Source organism: Strongylocentrotus purpuratus, unplaced genomic scaffold (genome assembly GCF_000002235.5).
Source record: "Strongylocentrotus purpuratus isolate Spur 01 unplaced genomic scaffold, Spur_5.0 spur5_scaffold_20, whole genome shotgun sequence".
NCBI classification, from domain to species: Eukaryota; Metazoa; Echinodermata; class Echinoidea; order Camarodonta; family Strongylocentrotidae; genus Strongylocentrotus; species Strongylocentrotus purpuratus.
In genome coordinates this window covers 12967920-12990498 of record NW_022145606.1, presented here as the reverse complement: position 1 = coordinate 12990498, position 22579 = coordinate 12967920, and the positions used below count along the sequence as shown (strand labels likewise).

At 38.7% G+C, this 22579-nt stretch overlaps 2 protein-coding genes across 3 annotated transcripts; one reads left to right on the top strand and one right to left on the bottom strand.

The window, feature by feature from the left end:
- Nucleotides 1–1873: 1873 nt before the first annotated feature.
- On the bottom strand, nt 1874–8015 carry LOC590365 (isochorismatase domain-containing protein 2). Its single transcript, XM_789971.5, has 4 exons — nt 7722–8015; nt 6097–6203; nt 4809–4948; nt 1874–3018 (listed from the first exon to the last, which is right to left on the bottom strand). Exons 1-4 carry the CDS (start codon nt 7903–7905, stop codon nt 2862–2864), a joined length of 588 nt encoding a protein of 195 aa, XP_795064.1. The 5' UTR covers nt 7906–8015; the 3' UTR covers nt 1874–2861.
- Nucleotides 8016–8245: 230 nt separating this feature from the next.
- LOC590387 (GDH/6PGL endoplasmic bifunctional protein) lies at nt 8246–21955 on the top strand. Of its 2 annotated transcripts, XM_789994.5 has the most exons (6): nt 8246–8645; nt 10722–10867; nt 12571–12757; nt 13223–13375; nt 15513–15629; nt 19308–21955. In XM_789994.5, the coding sequence occupies exons 1-6, from the start codon at nt 8363–8365 to the stop codon at nt 20936–20938; spliced, it is 2517 nt and encodes an 838-aa protein (XP_795087.4). In that variant the 5' UTR covers nt 8246–8362; the 3' UTR covers nt 20939–21955. The 2 variants fall into 2 exon arrangements, with proteins under 2 accessions (XP_795087.4, XP_030848644.1); XM_030992784.1 differs by lacking the exons at nt 8246–8645; nt 10722–10867; nt 12571–12757; nt 13223–13375; nt 15513–15629 and adding an exon at nt 15651–16358.
- The last annotated feature ends 624 nt before the right edge of the window (nt 21956–22579 follow it).

The following is a 22579-nucleotide window of genomic DNA, read 5'->3' as shown; positions in this document are numbered from 1 at the left end:
AAACAAAAGGAGGTTTGAGCTCAAACCTTGCTTTGTGAATTCGGACCTTTGAGGACATCGTACTTGCAGATCACTTTTACGTACCGGTACATAATGATAATAATTAAACATTTTTTTATAGCGCATTCCACACAGGGATGATTGTATGTCTCTATGCTCTTAACAGAACAGTATACAGTAGGAATGGAATTCATGGTGCACTTGTTCCACAATTGTGAGATCCTACAAAGTACTAAATGGATTATGTTTTCAAATTACTTCTGAAATTTGTGTCTGTTTCTACATGTATATTACTAAGGTTTTCAGGCATGTTATTCCAAATAGGTGGCTGCATATGAAAATGACCTTTCCCCATAAGATTTTGTCATAGTGTCTTTTTTTTTTGCACAAACAGTACACATCTATCTATTGACGGAAGGATTGCTTGGTGCAACACAATGCCAATGGCTTTACAAAATTACCAATTTCTTTTCTTTGTTTAGCTATATGGCAACCTCCCTCCCCCCTCCTCCCCCTCCCCCTCCCCCTCCCTCCCCCTCATCCTCCACCGGTATAGATTAATCTTGCACTGGAAAAAGTTAAATAAAGTTGAAGCCTACAGTATACCTATGTGACACGGAGATTAATTGTGCAGAATATAAAGTGTTAAGGCGAGGCGTCAAAAATAAATATACCAGCCAGCGGCAGCTAACTGCACTTGTGCGTCCTGGCTGCATTTTTTAAATTAGCTCAGCCGGCTACCGCTGGCGGTAGGACCCTCAATTAACTCATGATGTCATCATAATGGTCTCCGAACAAAAGCATGCGCCGGCTGCCGCCTTTCGAATGGAAACCGAGCCTCAGATCCCAGCCTGGCGCAAGCCGGCTGGGCTAATAAGTGAAAAATAATTGCCCCAGCCAGGCTTCGGCCGTAATTGCAGCCTCGATGCGCCAATACGTGAGGCGGCAGCCTGCTGGTATCGATATTTTTGACGCCTCGCATAACATTATTACCAGAAATTTCTGATATGTTGCTCTCAACGATTTGTACAAGATTTCAATATAACAAGGCAATTTGATTTTTAGTCCAAAGAAGTTCATGTAGTGGTTACAATGCCCAACCAATTGAGGCTTTATGCTTGCACGACAGAATAAGACAGAATAAGACAGATTACCCAGTTTTTGCTGCACAATAGATTAAGAAAGATTCAAAGATTACCCTGTACAGTAGAACCTCATTATACAGTCAAACCTGCTTTAGTGACCACTTGTCTATAAAGACCACATTTGTCGTTTCCCTTGCAAATGGTTTCTCATTGAAACATGTAATAAAGGAACCTCTCTACAAAGACCACTTTTTGTGTTTCCCTTGGGTGGTCGCTATAGACAGGTTTGACTGTAACAAGCTCTGATATAATAGGTACATGTACATGTATCTGTACAAGATGATTTTGCTGGTCCCAGCTCTTTATATACATCTTCTTTTTTTTCTTATAACAGGGTAATTTTCATAGTCCCTCATAATAACGAGGTCCAACTGTATAACTAATCTTCAGGCGTATTGACAAATTGACTTACTACTGTTTGCTTCACCTTGCATTGTTTGGATAGAGATAAACTCTGTTGAAGACTGGATAAATTAAATACCTGTAGGCTAAGCAATGTATACTGGTAGGATCGAGGACAATGTGTTTGTGAAATAAATGCTGTTCTATACAGTCTAGTTTATGTAAAATGTGTAACTTGTTTTTGAACTATGTAAATTAAGGCCTTTTTTCTCATGAATAAAATCTGGTATTTTCTGGACACTGCTTTCTGGTCCCTGTTTTCGTTTTGCTTTGTGTACATGGGTTATATGGTAGTTTTAACATTTACTTTAACAGCTGGCAAGAGATACAGTTTAATTTATATATATTTATTTTATTGACAAGTTTCAAAATATAATCTTGAGTTTCTCACAGCAGTTCACATTTTAAACATGATGTGCTGTGAATTACAGGTAATTTCTCTGAATATAAAGGATAAAACAGTAACATTCTCATCATATTAAATCACATTCAAACTGATTAATGAATACATCAAATATGTAATATCTGCCGAGAGGATAATTGAGTATAATATGCATGATGGATAAAATTATCTAGTCCCATTTGCATTGCTTTTGATGAATCTGATTGCAATTCTTTTCACTTGCGTCTAATAGAAACCAATCATCCATCATATCATCCCCATATCTTTGGCAAAATAAAAACTGGAGCACATTTCTGGTAACCCCAAATTAAATTTTGTCTGATCAAGTGACAGCACAGTTAAGATCTAGCTGTTCTCGACAGACTTGCTAGGCAGTGCCATTTGTAACTGAGTTCGTTTAAGCTCAACATTCGTGTACCGTGTAGCATCAGTGTCACTGTTGGAGGAAGCGTATGCTTAGCACAGATTGAAAATGCCTGTTTGCAAGATGTCACTGTCGAAAGGCGCTCTGTAGCCCATACCATCACCGACAAGTTCACAACTTGACATGCACATCATTTCCATCACTGGAAAGTTGGCATGCACACAGATCAAAGTTCATCAGTTTATCATCAATTATTGCAAATTACAAACATTTTCCTCTCCTACATATAATAAATTGTTCATTCTACGCAGGCACTGCCTCAAATACAAAAATAATCTGCACAGTTTTGTGAGCTATTCAGCTAGCTAAGAAGGCCGGAATCTGGAGCGGATGTTGCGATGACTTTCTGAATCTGTTTGAATTTGGGATGGGCGATTATTGCAAATTACAAACATTTTTCTCTCTCTCCTACATATTATAAATTGTTCATTCTATGTAAGCACGGCCTCAAATACACAAAGTTCCTCCACATGGTTTTGTGAGCTATTCAGCTGAGAAGGCCGGAATCCGGAGCGGATGTAGCGATGACCTTCTGAATCTCCTTGAAATTCGGATGTGCAGCATCCTTGACCATCTGTAGGATGATAGCCTCGCTGGTCGTAATGAAAGCTCCACAGTCCCGCAGCCTCTCAATCGCATACATCCTAAAACAGTAAGAATGGTAGAAATCACAAATAATAATAATAATATTTAATTTTTATATAGTGCTTAGAGACCGTCAATACTACTGGGCCAGAAGGGATTAGACCACACAGCGAGGTCACTGACAGGTGGCTATCTCATTAACTCAGCTCTCAACAAACATAAGAAAAATAGGATCATGGGGGACCAACAGGCACCGATTGGGGAAGTTTTCTATATAGAGGGAGCAAGTAGCTACAAGTATATAAGACAGTGGGGCTTTAATACAAATGTATAATACAAGCGCTTTACAAATATACCGGTACTATTACCCCGGTCATTGGATTCAGTGCGCCCGCACACAGTGTGCACAATCTGCACTCCCTGGGGAGCATTCCAGCCAGGCGTTACTTGACGCTCAAAAACTGTTTGACCAACAATGACGGTCGCATCCTACCGGGTACCCATTTGACACCTGGGTGGAGAGTAGCAAGTGCAGGGTAATATCTTGCCAGAGGATATTAGTGCCGTGTCGGGATTCGAACCCTCGACCTTCGCATCTCCAGTCAAGCGCCTTAAACCAATCGACCATGAAACTCCCACGACAAATGACAAATGTATGCAAAATACGCAGGTTATCTAACATTTATGCAAGCAGAAAATCGCAAACTTATGTTTCAAAAAGCCTCTATTCTTTGCATTTTCAAAAAATTAGTCCATAATCGATTACAGATTGAAAAGTATCGTAACGACCGAAAGATATGCATTTTTGAAAACACTGTTATTTAAGAAAACAAAACATGCTTTATTTGAATTATTTGAATTATGTAAGGATACTACGATGTTATTTCAATTGATTGTGTATGATTGTTTGATTTGTTAGCATATATATTTATCAATAGATTCATTTTACAAAAAACAACAAAAACAAACAAATTGAAGAGAAATTGCAACTTGCGAATATCACTCTTTTGTGAATTTCATGACAGCAATTATAGTTTTCTTCAGCTTTTTTTTTTATCACAGCCACAGGTCTTACAGAGATGTTTAGAGCTTTCAAGAGCTGAATTGCTTGCCAGTTTATTTAGTTCTTTTTATCTCTCATTGGGACACTGTAAACATGTATTATTAACGATTTCATGAGGAAAATGAAACTCTTAAAAGTAATTCAAAGTTTGGGGAAATGTTCAAAAACTGGATGGATAGTAAATTAGTAATTCTTTAAAATGTTGATATATTGGGAAGCCCAGCTGTGGATGTATTATAAGCATTTGGGAATTTAGCCCCTAAAACACTTCTGCTTTTGAGAAATTGAATAATCAAAATTTACTGTTGCTCCAGGTAAATTTCTAATATTTTAAATAGCGTCTGAGGCCATTCCATGTAGCTGCGACCATTACAATCTCAGAATATGCAGTTCTGATATAGTTTCCTGAGATATTCATCTCTTGCCTTTTCTTTGTGTCTAAATAATGGTTATTTTGAAACGAGACAAACAAATATTGTTTTTGTACTGAAGAGACAGACATGGGGGTGACAGAGTTAATAGAGAAGGAAGGAGAAAAGGAGAGAGAGAGAGAGAGAGAGAGAGAGAGAGAGAAACATAAGATAAAGAGAAACATATGGAGAGAAAGATGAAATTGTAAATTTGTAAATAACATGAATTCTATAACGGGCCTTTGCTTTGATACTGAGAGGAAAATAAACATTTACATGCAGACAGTGAAGGAGAAAGGGAGGGAAAGAGGGAGAGAGAGAGAGAGAGAGAGAGGGGGGGGGGGTATTCTTTATTAAAATCTAGTGTTAGTTATACCTGTCTACCATGGTCCTCGAAGAGCAGGCATCGGCAACAACATGAACTTCATAACCTTTCTCCAAGAGGTCAAGGGTCGTTTGCTGGACACAGACCTGGGTCTCTATGCCACACAGTACTACAGTCTTGGTGTCATTTTCCTGCAAGAATGAACAATACATTAAAGCCAATGGGTGGTATTCTCGAAAGCGGACTAACTTTAGTCCATGGTTTAGTCCTCCGACTAAATATGGAATGCCAAGTGTCCATATGAATATGTCTTTGGATAATTTAATCTGTCACTAAATTAAAATAAAATGTAATAGCATAATTAATAAACAACAATGTAACTATGAAATAAGTATGTTATCATGGTAATTTAGGGACATATCAAATTATTCAAAAATATATGCTCATGGACACTTGGCATTCCATACTTAGTCGGAGGATTAAACCATGGACTAAAGTTTGTCCGCTTTCAAGAATACCATCCAATGGGTTGTCAGTTTCTAAGTGAAGAAGGACATAATTCGCTGACAGACTTGGTGGAAATACCATTAATGGGTGTACAAGTCTGCACACAGGGCATTAAAGCTTGTTGGTCATAAACTGATGGATAATCCTAGTCGCAGAAATTCCGATTGGCAGCTGTTGAACAATTTGTGTGGAGCTTTGGAGTATATACCAATATCCCCTTCTACCCTTGATCTCTATTTATTCAAGTATATCGATCTGTATCTGAGAACCAGGTAGAATTGCTCATTGTACAGTTTTATTCCCATTGATTTTACACGATGTAGTATATTTCACATCCATTTTAACAATATAGTAAGTATTTTAAGTTTACTTTTCAAAACAATTATTGAAAAATAACTTCGTGGCACAAATGAATTTTAAAGGATTAATCCCCTTTAATCCTTTCACGGCAATCATTCCAAAATTTGTGGTTTGGCACAATAACTTTTCATTCAGAGCCCTAGAAAATAGAGAAGAATGCAAGAATTTCTGCACATACTGCATCCTTTTTTGTTACATGACTATCTTACTTTAAAATGCACAAATTTATAAAAGAAAAATCAGCTTTAAAATCCATAAATTGGAAACTCATTGTAAATTTCAAAATCATTGTTTTTTTTATCACAGTTGGCAATTTTTAAACTTTTCGGCAACATTCCCCCCTTGTGTATGATTTCCAAAGACATTGTATTTTATTCTATCATTATAGCGATAAAGGAAAAATATTGTTGCCAATTGGAATAATTCTGGTCCTGAACTTGAAGGCTGAAAGGGTTAATTAACAAATGCATACCTTTAGTTTCTCCTCCACTTCAGGTAGAACCATGGTGAAACATGTTTTAGGGTAGATATTGACCTCATCACGGTTGATACCCAGCTCCTTCACGGTCGGACCAAGACCTGCACGACAGGTTCAAAGGTCATGTTTTAATTTTTAAAAAAATCTTAATTGTCACCGTTTTGGACTTTACATGTTTAACATTGTTGAATTACAGCCCACTTTGATGGATTGTGGTGTGACCATTATTCGTGTGTGACATAAGTTCGCTATCTCATAAAATCGGTAAGATTTTGAAAATCTGATATCACTATAGTATAGACCTATAAATGGAAAGAGGAACATTCAATTACCCAGAGATGAAATTTTGCAGTCATTGGCATCCGTTCATCTTTTTAAAACCTAACGATAAAACTCTGGAAATCTTCATTTTGAGAGCAGCCATATCCTAGATCCTCAACATTTTAAGTAAAAAGTTGTACCAAGCCAAGGCAAATACTTATTACTTGCCTTGCAAATTATGAAATTACATTATTAATTATTTTTGATGGATCACATATTGTGATAAATCAGCTGTATAAAACCTGTGCCCCGAGTAATGTCTTTTTGTTTTAATGACTTTTTTTTAGATGTAGCTCACGAATCTCAGATCGCGCGATGTCTCCGGAATCCTTGACAATGAATTTTCTAATTGGTTGAATCCTTGAACTCTTTGCTGCATCTCCATTTGGTGTAAAACTAATTAAAACAAATAAATTTTATGTAGAATATGAGAAATTATAGATCACATTTTCTAATATTTTCAAAGTCTCTGTGAACTTTGGTCACCCCTACTACAAGTTTCAGTGTGGTGTTTTGTTTGAAGTAAATATTCCCAAATGAAGTTAAGATCATGCAGCCCCTAGCTCACGTCACGGTGCACGACTGCTTTTCAGTTTTTCAGTTTCAGTTTATTAAAAAATACATGGCATAGTAATCATGACGAACAAACATGATCCAAATTGAGACCCCAAAAAGCAATGCTTGTGAGTGGGGCCCCTTTGGAGGATGGACATCTTAATCCCAGGGGATTGGCAAAGAGACTAACGTGTTTCAAGGATCTGCGCAATTCAAAACATGAAAGATGGTAGGATACGATCGATCATAGATACGATACAGTCTCACGCGCGCAGAGCCCCCAAAACAAGCAGGTCCCAGAGTCCGCCAACCGAGATCAAGAAGTTCATTTACAACAACAAGAAAACATGGTAATTTACACAAATTATTACAAGGAAATGGCAAGGTTGTGTAACTTAAAAACATATTTACAAGGAAAAAAACATGTATTAACAATAACTGATTACAAGGTTATATAAATTTAAAACATTTACAAGGAAAAAAGCTAAATCACTGACAACATCATGAACACCCTTTTAATTTATTTAGACTAGACTACCGGAAGATCAAGATCATCTAGGCCTATCTATACTCTCATATCTCAAAATCCTAACTAGATACGGAAAAACCAAACAAGTAAATACAGAAATGCAATATAGATTCTATGTCATAGTCAAACCATTACCTGGACAGCAACCATATTCTATGTAGATCTTATAGTTACATTGTCATTACACAATATTGCTCTCTTCATTTTTATTCACCTTTCGGATACTGTTCCGTCACAATCACAGGAATATCAAGAATTCTGGCTGCTCGAAAGAGTCTCGATGAAACCTCCACAATCTCTGGAAAGTACTTGATCATAGGTCGAAATTTCTCCTGCATGTCACACAGGAAAAGCGACGAGTTCCGAAGAACAAGTTTGCCAAGATTCTTGCCAGCCATTTTGACAGGTAGATCGACGATGAAGCTACGGGATCATGAAAAGTGCCAACGGGAGATTTTCGGGGGAGTTAACTAGTGTGAGAGCCTAGTCAGGTGAACTATTATATCCAGGGGTCGTGGACGATTCGAAAATTAAGAGGGGTGCAGAGAAAAACAAAGTAGGCCCTATTTAAATGTAAATCTAAGAATAGCTAAATTAATATAAAGGTAAATAAAAGGATTTTTTAATCTATATTTTAGTAATTCAATTTTTCAAATTTTGTGAAAAAGTTTCGTTGCAAGCTAAACTCAAATTTATCACGGATTAAATCACCCCTACATCCATTAGGATTTGAACTGTGCTTGAAATATTGCGTAACAGCTCAGTACAAGTCCGTCCGATTTCGGAGCTGAGTAACGTAACTTAACCTTCAGAAAGTGTTTTCTTTGCTTATTCATTCAGTTCTCCAGTGTCACTATGCCCTTGTTTATCCGTCATCTACCGAAAGATGACACGAAAAGGCTCAATTTTACGGGATTTGTCATGGTAGCAGCCGTGTCATTTTGCATTGTGAGCAGTCTCCAGCCCCGACAAGCCACGGCATCCAGCCCTGATGCTCCGGGTGGCAGCTCTGCTCCGGTGCCGTTGGAGGCCGAGGAGGAGCCTACTCGTGGGAGTGTCGTTAACATCATTGTGATCGGTGGAACAGGAGATCTGTCGACGAGATATCTGTGGCAGGGATTTTTCAATCTAATCAATGGTGAGCATATTGATTGTTCATCATATCAGATGTCTTTTAGTTACAATGAATTAGAAGCTATTGATTTCATCATCATGAAACACATATTTTATTGTCTGACAATTAATTGTGAAGCCGAATTTATAGGCCAAGGCCACAGAAGTTTATTTTTAAGATGGGATGGAGAGTGAGATAATGATATTATCTACTTGTTTTTGAGAAACTAATTATGACCATGATGTCTTTGGCCCATAAAATGAAATAAGAAGATACATGATTTTCCCCCGTGAAATTCAATTGCATCAAAACGTTATATGCAATTTTTCAAGGAATAGACCACAATTGTAATGTACGTAATTTGATTTCTTAAAATTAAGGAATTGAACCGCAAAATGAATGCAATTTTCTTATTTCGAATAGAATCTTAAGTATTTTTTTGTAACAATTGTTGTTGATATCTTAAGATAAAGAGGATCATGGGGGACTAATGGTCACTGATTAGGTATTGTTTTTATATAGAGGGAGCATACAAGTAGTACAGCAGGGCTTTAAAGAATGACCCATACATGTACCAGATGGTTGTTTTTGTCTATTCCATTCATTGCTTTCCATGTTAATAAAATAATTGTGTCCCATATTCAATTCTCTGTTTTATAGGAAGCCAGTGAAGTGCAATAAGTGTAGGGGTAATGTTTGTAGCCTTAACAAGTATGTAAAAGCAAAAATTCAAGTATATTTTAGACATTTCATAAATTCCACAACAAGAATATGAATATTATGAATCTCCTTGATAATAGAAAATATGAATTATTTGAATCAACATTTTATGCCTTTTAAATTAACTTTTACAAAATATTTTCAAAGATGCTAGCGGCATTCCATAATTGTTAAGTCCAACTTTAATAGAGATAAGTTTGACTTAAAATCTTTGTGACCCCCCCAGTCATTAGATTTAATTGTTAGTCCCCAAATGATAGTGCACATGCTCAGCTCCCTAGAGAATATAACTAACAGGTGCCATGTTATAAGTGGTGAAACACTCTTGCTTTAACTTTCCCTCCTTGCAAACAATATACTAGTTCACTAACATGTTAAAATATTATGCATATACTCTTAAAACAAAGGCTGTTCCTGACAATCTGAAAGCTTTCCCAAGGTTTTCCCCACATAGCAACAAGTAATTTACTAATTAATTCCAGGTTAATGGAAAAACTTGTCAACTAAGGATCTTTTTGAAACACCCTCCTTGTCTTTTATCCAAGATGGAGAGCATGAGATGAAACTCGTCTTAGATAACCCTGCACCAAGCTCCAGCACCAAATTTGCTTTTTGTTTATTCTCTGTGTACTTCCATTTTATTTAATTTAAAAATAATAACAATAATTATTCTCAGTTTTTATAAGCGCTTCCAAACTTGGAGATTATTACCCCCTCTTTAGCTGTGATGGCATTACGGCGCTCTAGCATCTAGCATCTCAAAGAATTTATTCCTGCCAGGTACCCATTTACATCACCCGGGTTGAGTGTGGCTAATGTAGATCAATGTCTTGTCAAAGGATGAGTGCCGCGGCAGGTCTCGAACGGCTGACCTTGTGATCAACAGTCATGCGACTTAACCACTTGACCATGGCACCTCTATCTGACACTATTTTGTCTTTCTATTTTCCTTCATCTTTCATTTTGTTCTTCTATTTTCCTTCATCTTTTATTTTGTCCTTCTATTTTCCTTCATCTTTTATTTTGTCTTTCTATTTTCCTTCATCTTTTATTTTGTCTTTCTATTTTCCTTCATCTTTTACTTTGTCCTTGTCTTTTCCTTCATCTTTTATTTTGTCTTTCTATTTTCCTTCATCTTTTATTTTGTCTTTCTATTTTCCTTCATCTTTTATTTTGTCTTTCTATTTTCCTTCATCTTTTATTTTGTGCTTCTTTTTACCTTCATCTTTTATTTTGTCCTTACTATTTTTCTTCAACTTTCATTTTGTTCTTCTATTTTCGTTCATCTTTCATTTTGTCCTTCATATTTTCCTTCATCTTTCATTTTGTTCTTCTATTTCCCTTCATCTTTCATTTTGTCCTTTTATTTGTCCTTTCCAGAAGAGAAGAACCAAGCCTTTCATCTCTATGCAGGATCTAGGATGCTTCAAGAAGATGGAGAGAAGGAGATGAAACTCATCTTGGAGAGGAATGTATCGTGTAGCAAAGTCCCAGCTTCAGTTGCCATGACACCAGAAGAGTGTGAGGTAAACAAACCTGGGGGGTGTTTCACAAAGATCCCAAGTCGAGCTTAACTCTTAGTTGGACTAGTTGGACTTAAATATTATGGAGAGCCATTTGTAGCCTTAAATAAACTATATTACAAAATGAAAATTCAAGTATTTTAGACTTTTTATAAATTCCACATTAAGAACATGAAATCTCCTCGATAATAGAAAATATGAATGATTTGAATCAACATTTTATGCCTTTTAAAATAATAATAAAGAACTTTTACAAAATATTTTTATAGATGCTAACGGCTTTTCATAATGTTTAAGTCCAACTAAGGATCTTTGTGAGACACCCCCAAAATCATGTAAAGTGTGAAGTGAAAACACCCTCTCTATCAATATTGTGACAGCCCTGTCTGTCGAAGCCTTTTGTCTCCAATTGACGAGAGACTGCAGCTACTGTAGAGCCAATGCTGGTTTTGTTTATTGCACCTTGTAAATTATTGGCTCATGCATCCTACCCTTATGACACACTCTTTACCAAAGTTCTGCAAGAATCTTCCAGATTGAAGGCAGCAGACTGCACTGAAGAAGAAGAAGAAGAAATTCACCATTTAAAAAATGTGACACTGACATACAACTACAACAGCTAACAAACCGGATCGATGCATAGATAAATATCAGTTTTAAACAAATTGATTAAAAAAAGGTTTGACGGAATAGTTCACGGAAATAGTACAATTTCACCTTTTATTCCACGCTGGGACCTGTCAAATGTCAGTGAATGTTATCAAAAGTTTGTTACCCTGGCCTTTATATGCAAAACTATATTTATAAACAATGAATAATTTCCCACTTCTGGAACCCCATGGAATGACTAATGCATGAATAAGCCAGTTCATAGTTGCAGTCTGAGCATGAGCAGATTGTGAAAGACAAAATAAAAAAAATAAAAAAAATAATAGCCTAATAGTCCACTCCAAATTTTATTAAACCGAAACGGAAATTCTTTTTGCCCAATTGATCGTGAGCCCGGCAGCCACTGAGCAGCGCCAGATCGACGTTGCTCTATCCCTTACTGTTGAACGCCAAACAAGGTAGCAACAACTCCCATCTTTTAACGTCTTTTGGTATGACGCGGCCGGGGTTCGAACCCACGACCTCCCGGTTGGATACATGCTCATAAAAGTTATGTTATCATTATTCATTCACGCACAATCAGAGCAGGCCATGATACACAGGTGGAAGTATTCTTTGAAAAGGGGAAACAAAGGCTATTTATGTACACCTCCATCGCTGTAGGAGTGATTATTTCAAAATATACAAGGTGGGACCTCTTCATGTTTTGAAGATCTGTGGATATTCAGGGTCATTTGGGATGTGCTAACCGTGAACTGGTCTATTGTGACACAGTACCAGTGGAGGATAGTGGAGTCTGGTATAGGCTATTCAAAATCATTGTGAAAGGCATGGAAAAACATAATAATAATAATGGTGGCTTCTTTAATATATAGCGCACATGTCCATCATGTTGTGACGCTCCTGGCGCTGCCCCGATTATTACCCTGGCTTTAGCAAGGCAGCCACTGCGGCGCACTAGCATTTCAAGGAATTAATTCCTGCCAGGTACCCATTTACATCGGTTACTGATCTAACTACCACCCTAACCTTTGACCTTTGACCCAATTTCCTTCCACCTTTTCACATGGAAATGTTGACTTTTGTCTTTCACTCAGAGAGCTAAGGAGGTGTACAAAGAAAAGGTCACTTATCATATGCTGAAGAAACCAGAGGACTACGTTGTTCTGTGCAGCAATATCCAACATACGATGCGGTCTGTGGGACTGAAGGAGGCCGGCAGGATCTTTTACTTCTCGGTACCTGCCTTTGCCTATGAAGGGATTGCAGAAAACATCAACAAAGGTACTCTTGTAGCCTTTTAAAGCCAAACTGTACTACTTGTAGCCTTTTAAAGCCACACTGTACTACTTGTAGCCTTTTTTTATAAAGCCACACTGAAATACTTGTAGCCTCTTAAAGCCACATTGTACTACTTGTATCTACTTGCTCCCTCTATATAGAAAACTTCCCCAATTGGTGCCTGTTCCCCCATGATCCTCTTTTTCTTATGTTAAGTGAGAGCTGAGTTGATGAGAAAACCACCTGTCTAGTGACCTTGCAGGGTGGGCTACTGTCATCCTTTTCCCTGTTCAAAATTATTTACCAACCCTGTCTAAAATGCAAGTTTTTTATCCAGGCTCTATGCAAATAGATTCTGCCCTACTTAGAAGTTAGTGCATGAATTTGAATATGTTAGTAAACAGGTCTTTTCTTCCTTTATACCATGTTTTGCAGTACTTTAAGAGATTTTTTGTTTTTGTTTGCCAGTGTGTCGTCCAGCAGGTGATGCCTGGCTGCGAGCAGTTTTGGAGAAACCTTTTGGACATGATACAGCATCGGCCAAGAAGCTGTCTAGCGCCCTCAAGGAACATTTAGCAGAGAATGAAATCTACAGGATTGATCACTACCTGGGCAAGACTGGTAACTATGACATACTTTTAATTGTTTAAAGAGAAGGTTGAGTTCTGGGAAGAGTTAAAATATTATTTGATAGCATTATCATTGTATTATGCAAGTTGTTATGATATGCGATATCCGAATATCCGGTATCCGTCGTAGTTCAATAAACAACATGTCAACCATCACAAACCTGACTGCCGACTCGTATATTATCATGAGTATCTACCAATTCTAAGACCCTCAAATTCATCAGAAGAACATCAGGTAAAAAATGTTCCCTGAAAAACATGGCTCTTAAAATGCCTTAATATTCTAAATATGGCATATATATAAAATCATACCAATCGGACAGATTTTTATGCCATATGATCTTGTAGTCCCGTATACATGTACATCTTTCTGTGTACAGTGCTTGTAACTTAATTACCAAAACTGGGCCAAATTTCTCATCATTTTGATGATTCCAGAACCTTGCAGTACACACCATTACTTATATGCTAGATGATCAACCTTTTCTGATCGATTCCACGTTTCCTTTCACAATGCAATCGCATGACCATAACTGGTCTTTATCTTGAACCACTTGACTGCTAAGCACGCGCTATTACGTGCATGGAGATGTGACACTGTGGTGGTGGTGGTTATTTTACCTGACTGCTAAGAAAGCATAAATGCTTGTAAGTAAGCAACCAGACGGCCGACGGCTTTAGGTCCTCTCCGAGGGACCCGGTAATGAGGATTAATGCCTTACCAAAGGGCACTAGCGCATCGCCTTTGTTTCGAGCCCGGGTCACCGGATTACAAGACCACTGCTCTACCGACTGAGCTATTGCGCCTCCTCTGTGCTAAGCACGTACTATTACGTGCTACGTCCTCTCCATATTCTAATTGTAAGCACCTGAATATATAACTTTAGAATATGAACAGTAGATGGCGCTCTTTCACAAAAAGAAAATCAGAGATGTGAGTTGTAAGTTCAGATTTCTGTGTGTCCCAAATGCCTTAGCACAGAGTGGTAGGCCTACAGTGTGAAAAAAGCCTGTAGCGGTCAAGTGGTTAAGGAAGAGGAGGCACAATGGCTCAGTGGTAGAACAATGGGCTCTTAACAGTGAGGTCCTGGGTTCGAAACTAAGTCAATGAACTTGTGCCCTTTGGAGAGGCATTAATCCTCATTACAAAGTCCCTCTGAGAGGACTTAGAATTGTCGGTCCCCTGGTTGTTTACTTACAAGCATGTACACCCTCTCTCAGCAGTCAACTAAAACAATAATTGATAATGATCTTTATCATTGTTTTGTGAAACTGTCTGATCGAAAGAATGCAAGGGAGCACATAGAAAGGTTGGATCAGGGGGGCGTTTCACAAAGCCTTTTTTCAATGACAAATGACAGAATTCAGGAGGAGGTGGTAAAGAGATGTGGATTGAGATGGGTGGGGCATGTGACATGTGTTGAGAAGGGGACATGACGAACCTTTGAACGAGCGTGGCATCTGGAAGTGGATGGCTTAAAAACACTGGGTAGTTTAGCTCTCATGGGGAATTCAACACCATTCAGGTGTTTACTCAATAAGAGGTGCTGTCAATCACCAGAATTAGCCTTATGACCACCAGGCCTGATGTAACGTGCTGCGTTTTCCACCCATTCCCCTACATGGTAAAGTCATTATCTCCCTTTTCCGTCACCCGAAGACTCTAGATAGACGAGGCCACGAGGGGGTATTCTCGATTCGCTTATGGGTTTGCTGTGTGCAGGCCTAATACCTGTACACATGTTAATGACTTTATTATTATCCACCAAGTCTGGTGTCAGCGAATCATGGCCTTCTGCACATGGAAACGGACGACCCTCTCCCTTTATCAGTGTGAAGTGCTGCCTAAATATCCTAATTTACTGCATATCGAGGATGCCAAAATGCATATTTGATATCAAATGGTTCAGAAAAATGTGGGCTTTCCAGGAAACACAAGGACTTAACTCCACCCAACCCCCCATTGAAGTCAATGGCTATTGAAACATAGACTTAACTCCTTAAGGCCCAAGTGCTCAGTGACACAGTTTTTCTCAAAATGGAGTCTTTGTGTCACGTGAACCCTCGATATGTGTTTTTAGTTTTTTTATTTCATCTGATAAATTTTGCAATAATTGTGTATTCCGCAGGAGTCCAGAGCATTCTCCCTTTCAGGGCCCTCAACGAGAAGAATTATGGAGGCATCTGGAACAGTGAGAACATCGAGAGGGTCGAGATAGTCATGAAGGAGTCACTTGATTCTAAAGGTAAGAATCATGGAGGCATCTGGAACAGTGAGAACATCGAGAGGGTTGAGATAGTCATGAAGGAGTCACTTGATTCTAAAGGTAAGAATTATGGAGGCATCTGGAACAGTGAGAACATCGAGAGGGTCGAGATAGTCATGAAGGAGTCACTTGATTCTAAAGGTAAGAATTATGGAGGCATCTGGAACAGTGAGAACATCGAGAGGGTCGAGATAGTCATGAAGGAATCACTTGATTCTAAAGGTAAGAGTTATGGAGGCATCTAGAACAGTGAGAACATCGAGAGGGTCGAGATAGTCATGAAGGAGTCACTAGATTCTAAAGGTAAGAATTATGGAGGCATCTGGAACAGTGAGAACATCGAGAGGGTCGAGATAGTCATGAAGGAGTCACTTGATTCTAAAGGTAAGAATTATGGAGGCATCTGGAACAGTGAGAACATCGAGAGGGTCGAGATAGTCATGAAGGAGTCACTTGATTCTAAAGGTAAGAATTATGGAGGCATCTGGAACAGTGAGAACATCGAGAGGGTTGAGATAGTCATGAAGGAGTCACTTGATTCTAAAGGTAAGAATTATGGAGGCATCTGGAACAGTGAGAACATCGAGAGGGTCGAGATAGTCATGAAGGAGTCACTTGATTCTAAAGGTAAGAATTATGGAGGCATCTGGAACAGTGAGAACATCGAGAGGGTCGAGATAGTCATGAAGGAGTCACTAGATTCTAAAGGTAAGAATTACGGAGGCATCTGGAACAGTGAGAACATCGAGAGGGTCGAGATAGTTATGAAGGAGTCACTTGATTCTAAAGGTAAAAAAGAGGATTAATCAACAGATTGATTATTGAATGAATATAGAACAGAGAGAACATTATGAGGGTGTAGATAGTCATTCGATTTCTGAAGTAGGATAGAGGATTAGTTGAACGATTGATTATTGAATGAATATAGAACAGAAAGAACATTATGAGGGTGTAGATAGTCATCAGATTTCTGAAGTAGGATAGAGGATAGAGAAGAGTTATGGAGGAATTAAATCTGGAACAGTGAGAACATCGAGAGGGTCGAGATAGTCATGAAGGAGTCACTTGATTCTAAAGGTAAAAAAAGAGGATTAATCAACAGATTGATTATTGAATGAATATAGAACAGAAAGAACATTATGAGGGTGTAGAGAAGTAGGATAGAGGATAGAGAAGAATTATAGAGGCATCTGGAACAGTGAGAACATCGAGAGGGTCGAGATATTCATGAAGTAGTCACTTGATTCTACAGGTTAGAAAGAGGATTAATCAACGGATTGATTACTGAATGAATATAGAACAGAAAGAACATTATGAGGGTGTAGATAGTCATTCGATTTCTGAAGTAGGATAGAGGAAAGAGAAGAATTATAGAGGCATCTGGAATAGTGAGAACATCGAGAGGGTCGAGATAGTCATGAAGGAGTCACTTGATTCTACAGGTAAGAAAGAGGATTAATCAACGGATTGATTATTGAATGAATATAGAACAGAAAGAACATTATGAGGGTGTAGATAGTCATCAGATTTCTGAAGTAGGATAGAGGAAAGAGAAGAATTATAGAGGCATCTGGAATAGTGAGAACATCGAGAGGGTCGAGATAGTCATGAAGGAGTCACTTGATTCTAAAGGTAAAAAAAGAGGATTAATCGACGGATTGATTACTGAATGAAAATAGAACAGAAAGAACATTATGAGGGTGTAGAAAGTCATCAGATTTCTAAAGTAGGATAGAGGATCGAGAAGAATTATGGCGGCATCTGGAACAGTGAGAACATTGAGAGGGTCGAGATAGTCGTGAAGGAGTCACTTGATTCTAAAGGTAAGATATAGCGGATTAATTAAAGCCCCTCTGCACTAGATTGACATGGAGGGATTAGACCTCCCTGCAAGGTCACTGGCTGGTGATTATCTCATCAAATCAGCTGCCAATTAACATAAGAAAAAGGGGATCATGGGGGATCAACAGGTACCGCTTAGGCATTGTTGGCTGTATAGAGGGCGCAAGTAGCTATAAGTAGTGCAATGGGGCTCTAAAAGATTGAATCTTAAGGGTGTTTGAGGGTGTAGATAGTCATTCAATTTCTGAAGTAGGATAGAGGATTAATTGAAAGATTGATTATTGAATGAATATAAAACATTGACATCTTGGAGATTTTTGTTATAAGCTACTGAAATCCTTGCTTTTGATTGATTATCAGCAGATTTGTCACTGATTTTTGTCATCTGTCATTGAAAAAAGGCTTTGTGAAACACCCCTCTGGAAGAAGAATGAATGAAAGGTACATGTATTTTTTAATAAAACCAAAAGAAAGTTTAGGGTACATGGATTTAGGAAAGTCGTAAAATAGAGACCAAAGGTCTGCCAGAGAAATTGATGGAAGGAAGAATGAACTTAAAGGCCCACTGCACTACTTGTAGCTACTTGCGCCCTCTATATAACAAACAATGCTTAATCCATGACCACTGGTCCCCCATGATCCTCTTTTTCTTATGTTAACTGAGAGCTGAGTTGATGAGATAACCACCTGTCCAGTGACCTTGTAGGGCGGTCTTATCCCTCCTGTAAACTATGGGAGATAAGCTTTAAAGGAGGTTGTTCACATAGTAATAATAATAAAAACGATACTTTTAAAGCATTTGTCACCAAAGTCTGTAAAGCGCTATAGTACTTGAAATTTGACAGAAATTGCCAAATTGTTAGCCTCAAATTTTACAATGGTCGAAAAAGCTCTCTGTTCACACAGTCCCCATAAAATTAGTGTGGAGCCCAGGGGGTGTTTTACAAAGGTCCTAAGTCAAACTTAACTCTAAGTTGGACTTAAATATTATGGAGAGCCAATTGTAGCCTTAAAAGTACTATGTCCCATTTGCTGGCCAAAAAAATGAAAAGGTTAAATTCCAATGGCATTTCAAAGATAATACTAATTTAGAACTCCCCTTAAAAAAGGGGGGCTTGAAAATGTCTTTAATTGGGAAAATAACGACTATTAGTTGTCAAATCGACTTAGGAGCTATAGAGCCAATAAGTCATAGTCTTGATTTTCAGACCATTGTACCGCATGGTCGTACGTTTTATGCTGCGCAAAGATTCAATCAGTTTAATTTTGGCCATTAAAAGAAGTGGGTAATTGATGTAGACAAATCCTTTACAGCTCATTTTATGTATGTTATTACCAAAAAAGAAAAAAAGCCAGTCAGTCACTCAATAGTGTCTGAGAGTGAAGGCTAGCAAGTAAACGGGTTTCCTTGCATAATTTGAATATTAGGACACTGCTAACGTTTAAATTTCACAGATAGGGCTTACATGACATAGTCATAATTCCTGCAAAGTTCTACAGAATTTGATGATGGCTGCAAAAGGGACATACCGGTAGTATCTTTAAAATAAAGTATATTCAAAAGTGAAAATTGAAGTATTTTAGACTTTTTATAAATTCCACGTGAAGAATATGAAATCTCCTCGATTATAGAAAATATGAATGATTTGAATCCATATTTTATGCCTTTTAAAAAAGAACTTTTACAAAATATTTTTAAAGATGCTTACGGCTTTCCATAATTATTAAGTCCAACTTAGAGATAAGTTAAACTTAGGATCTTTGTGAAACACCCCCTGACCCATTGTGTTTTTCTACATTATATCTTTCGCTTAGGTCGCATCTACTTCTACGACAAATATGGAGTGATGAGGGATGTGATGCAGAACCACCTTACAGAGATCATGGCCCTGGTTGCCATGGAGATCCCTTCCAATCTCAGCAGCATCCATGACTACCAGCGAGAGAAGCTTGCGTTGCTAAGCCAGGTTGATCATGTGACAGCAGAGCAAGCTGCAATTGGTCAGTATGAGAGTTACGTCGATGAGTGGAGGGAGGAGATGGACAAGGGCGAGGATGACACATCCAGCGTTCCGACGTTTGCTGGGGTTCTATTCTTTGTTTCGAGTCCACGATGGAAAGATGTTCCGTTCCTGATGCTGTCCGGTAAAAAGCTAGATGAGAAACAGACATATGTTAGGATCGTTTTTAAGAATTCACACTTCTGCACCGTGACACCCAATTATGCTGAAGGCGATCATGCCTGCAGACAAAAGCAAATCATATTTTTCATTGGGTCTGGAAATCATCCAACCATTGCTGTTAGTAGGGCGCTACGTAAACCGCAAGTCCCAAAGTCCTGGAGCATTCCGGACCTTGACCCGGACACCAATATCCTAGGGTCACCGGTCAAAGACTTCTATGCTTATTCGGCTGGCGTAGAGTTGGATGCTTACTCTGTGCTCATCAAAGAATGTTACCATGGAAACAGGGATAAATTCATTGGAAGTTCAGAGCTAGTGGCATCCTGGGATATCTGGACTCCGTTACTCAGAGCGTTGGAAGACGTCCCTCCGATGCGCTACCCAGGTGGCAAGGAAACCGGGCGATGGCTCGACATGGAGATTCAGGGGAGGAGACTGAGGTCTTGTCACAAAAATGATAGGACATGGAATATTGAAGATTCAAACAGATTTGGCATGCCTTCCATCTCGGGTATCCCGGACACTTTCAGATCTAACAACCTCTATACTGGAAGCAAGGAGGATACCGTGTCTCTGTTGGCGAAGCATCTCCTGGTTGCGACCCAGTCTGCTATCTCGTCTCATGGCGCCTTTCACGTTGCCTTCCCTGGTGGGAACACACCGGAAATGCTTTTTCTCCATCTCTTCCTGCGCATGAGACACACGTTTCCCTGGCGTGAAACACACGTATGGTTGACGGACGAGCGGTGCGTCCCGCTCGATTCCGAGCTTTCCAATTTCAATGTAATCTACTCCAAACTCCTTCGGTACATTCCTATCCCATACACGAACATTCACCCCATGCCTGTTCAGCTCGCTCACGGGTTATGCAACTTGAAAGACGGTGGACCGGAACTATACTCGGCTGAAATAAAGCGACTTATACCGGACCAACGATTTGATTTTGTTGTGTTAGGAGTCGGAGAAGATGGCCACGTTGCTTCTCTTTTCCCTCACCATGAAATCCTTGTAGATAAAACAAACTTTGTATTATTTTCTGACGGTGCCGTTCAGTCAAGTTCCCCTCGCAGAATGACCTTGGGATATTCCACCATTAATAACTCCAGGAATGTAGCGATACTCATAACGGGTGAGAGGAAGCGTTTTCTTGTTGAGAAATTAAAGCAAACACATTTTAAAAATGCCACTGAATTCCCTGTCCTTGGCGTAGCCCCTAATAATGGGACTCTCTCATGGTTCATAGATCATGATGCTTTAGTTTGATTGAGACTTTCATTTTGTTATTGGAACCATGCAGTAGTGAATAAAATTACAGTCAAACCTGTCTACAGCGACCGCACAAGGGAAACTCGGAAAGTGGTCTTTTTAGACAGGTTCCTTTAGTACATGTTTCAATGAGAAACCATTTTCAAGGGAAACAAAAAATGTGCTTGTTGTGGACAGGTGGTCACTAAAGCAGGTTTGACTGTATTACATCTTGACTTTTCCCTCATACATGTTGCAAATCACATTGAAATGAATCCCTTTTCCCGTGGTAACCTATTAGTCTTTTCAATACTTTATTTGTGAGTACTTGTTTGAATCACTCATTGGAGAAAAAGAGAATGGGGGGGGGGGGGGGGGGTTACGTCCTTCTGTACCTGTAGAAATATGCATATTGTTTTTTAAGCACCTTGTTTTGCATTCATTGCAAAATCAAATACAAAGTATTCAAATAACAATAACAGTAAATTAAATACAATTGAAATACACACAAATAAATACATATATATATATATATATATATAATTGAAAACTTGAAAAGTAAATCGGACCAATAATGAGTGAGTTGTGCATGTTTGATAAGAGAGATCGTTGAATCTATGTGAACCTCAAATTGTCAATTTCTTTTTTAATGTGACATTAGTCTCTGTTTTTGGGTGTACAAAAAAATCATGGTCTCTATTTTGGCCTCTCCTTTGGAGCAGTAGTCATGATACAGTCAAACCTGCTTTAGATTAGGTATTCTAAAAAGAAAAGACCCTCTTGATTCATTCATTTTGATAAAGTTACTTATAGTAATTTTCGGTGTTGAAAAAAGGGCAAGTTGTCCGGTACAAAAGCCCTTTTCACACCAGATCTGCGTAGAGTTGGGTAGTGTGGCGTACCGAGTACATATGTTTTAACATGACCTAGGAAAAGATATTACATGGATATCTTCAGATGAGAAGATTGTAAATGTCAATATGAACAATTATCCTCTATGGACATAATAAAGAAATGAAATGAAATGAGATGAAATGAGATGCCTGGCACAACCAAAGAAAAGTTCTTTATTGAATGTTCAGGAAAACCTATGCACAACGCGAGTCAAACTTTGAGAAAAAATGTGGGAAAATGATGGTCGTAAAGGGATGCTCCTGCTTATAGTACATTTCATCTCCTCAGCATATACCAAAAGCTGTATGTAGGCCTGGCGTCAAGGGTAGTGTATGTAGGTTTGCTTACTGTTGCGTATGATTTGCGCAAGCGCCATGCTAAAATGCAATAGATGCTTGTAGGAGCCGCAAGTGTAGCCATTGGCTCTATATAAACCTTATACAGTAGGCTTGCGGGTGCACCATGTGTGTGAGAGAGAAAGGGGATTGAGTCCTGAAAAGGACTCTGACTCGGTAATCTTTCTTAGGGGTGTGTAGTCCCGAAAAGGACTGTTATCTTTCTTAGCTTATAGTTCTATAAGGAGAACTATAGCGCTTGGAGAGGATGAGTGGCTCAACGTTTCGAACTAGTTGACTATCCGTCATCAGGAGTGGAGAATAGCTGGCGTGTGTGAGCTTAAGTCACCGGGGTGCGGACGTCGGGGGAAAAATAGGTGACCGTGTGGGCTTGAGTCATCGGGGAGTGGACATGGATGGTCTGCTTGTT

What these genes read in the sequence shown, in the direction of transcription:
- LOC590365 (XM_789971.5), bottom strand. Translation starts at nt 7,905, where the DNA reads ATGGCTGGCAAGAATCTTGGCAAACTTGTTCTTCGGAACTCGTCGCTT. An exon ending in GACGGAACAGTATCCGAAAG is followed by an intron (nt 6,204 to 7,721) that starts GTGAATAAAAAT and finishes CCTGTCGTGCAG; the next exon opens with GTCTTGGTCCGACCGTGAAG. An exon ending in AAGTGGAGGAGAAACTAAAG is followed by an intron (nt 4,949 to 6,096) that starts GTATGCATTTGT and finishes TCATTCTTGCAG; the next exon opens with GAAAATGACACCAAGACTGT.
- LOC590387 (XM_789994.5), top strand. Translation starts at nt 8,363, where the DNA reads ATGCCCTTGTTTATCCGTCATCTACCGAAAGATGACACGAAAAGGCTC. An exon ending in ATTTTTCAATCTAATCAATG is followed by an intron (nt 8,646 to 10,721) that starts GTGAGCATATTG and finishes TGTCCTTTCCAG; the next exon opens with AAGAGAAGAACCAAGCCTTT. An exon ending in TGACACCAGAAGAGTGTGAG is followed by an intron (nt 10,868 to 12,570) that starts GTAAACAAACCT and finishes TCTTTCACTCAG; the next exon opens with AGAGCTAAGGAGGTGTACAA.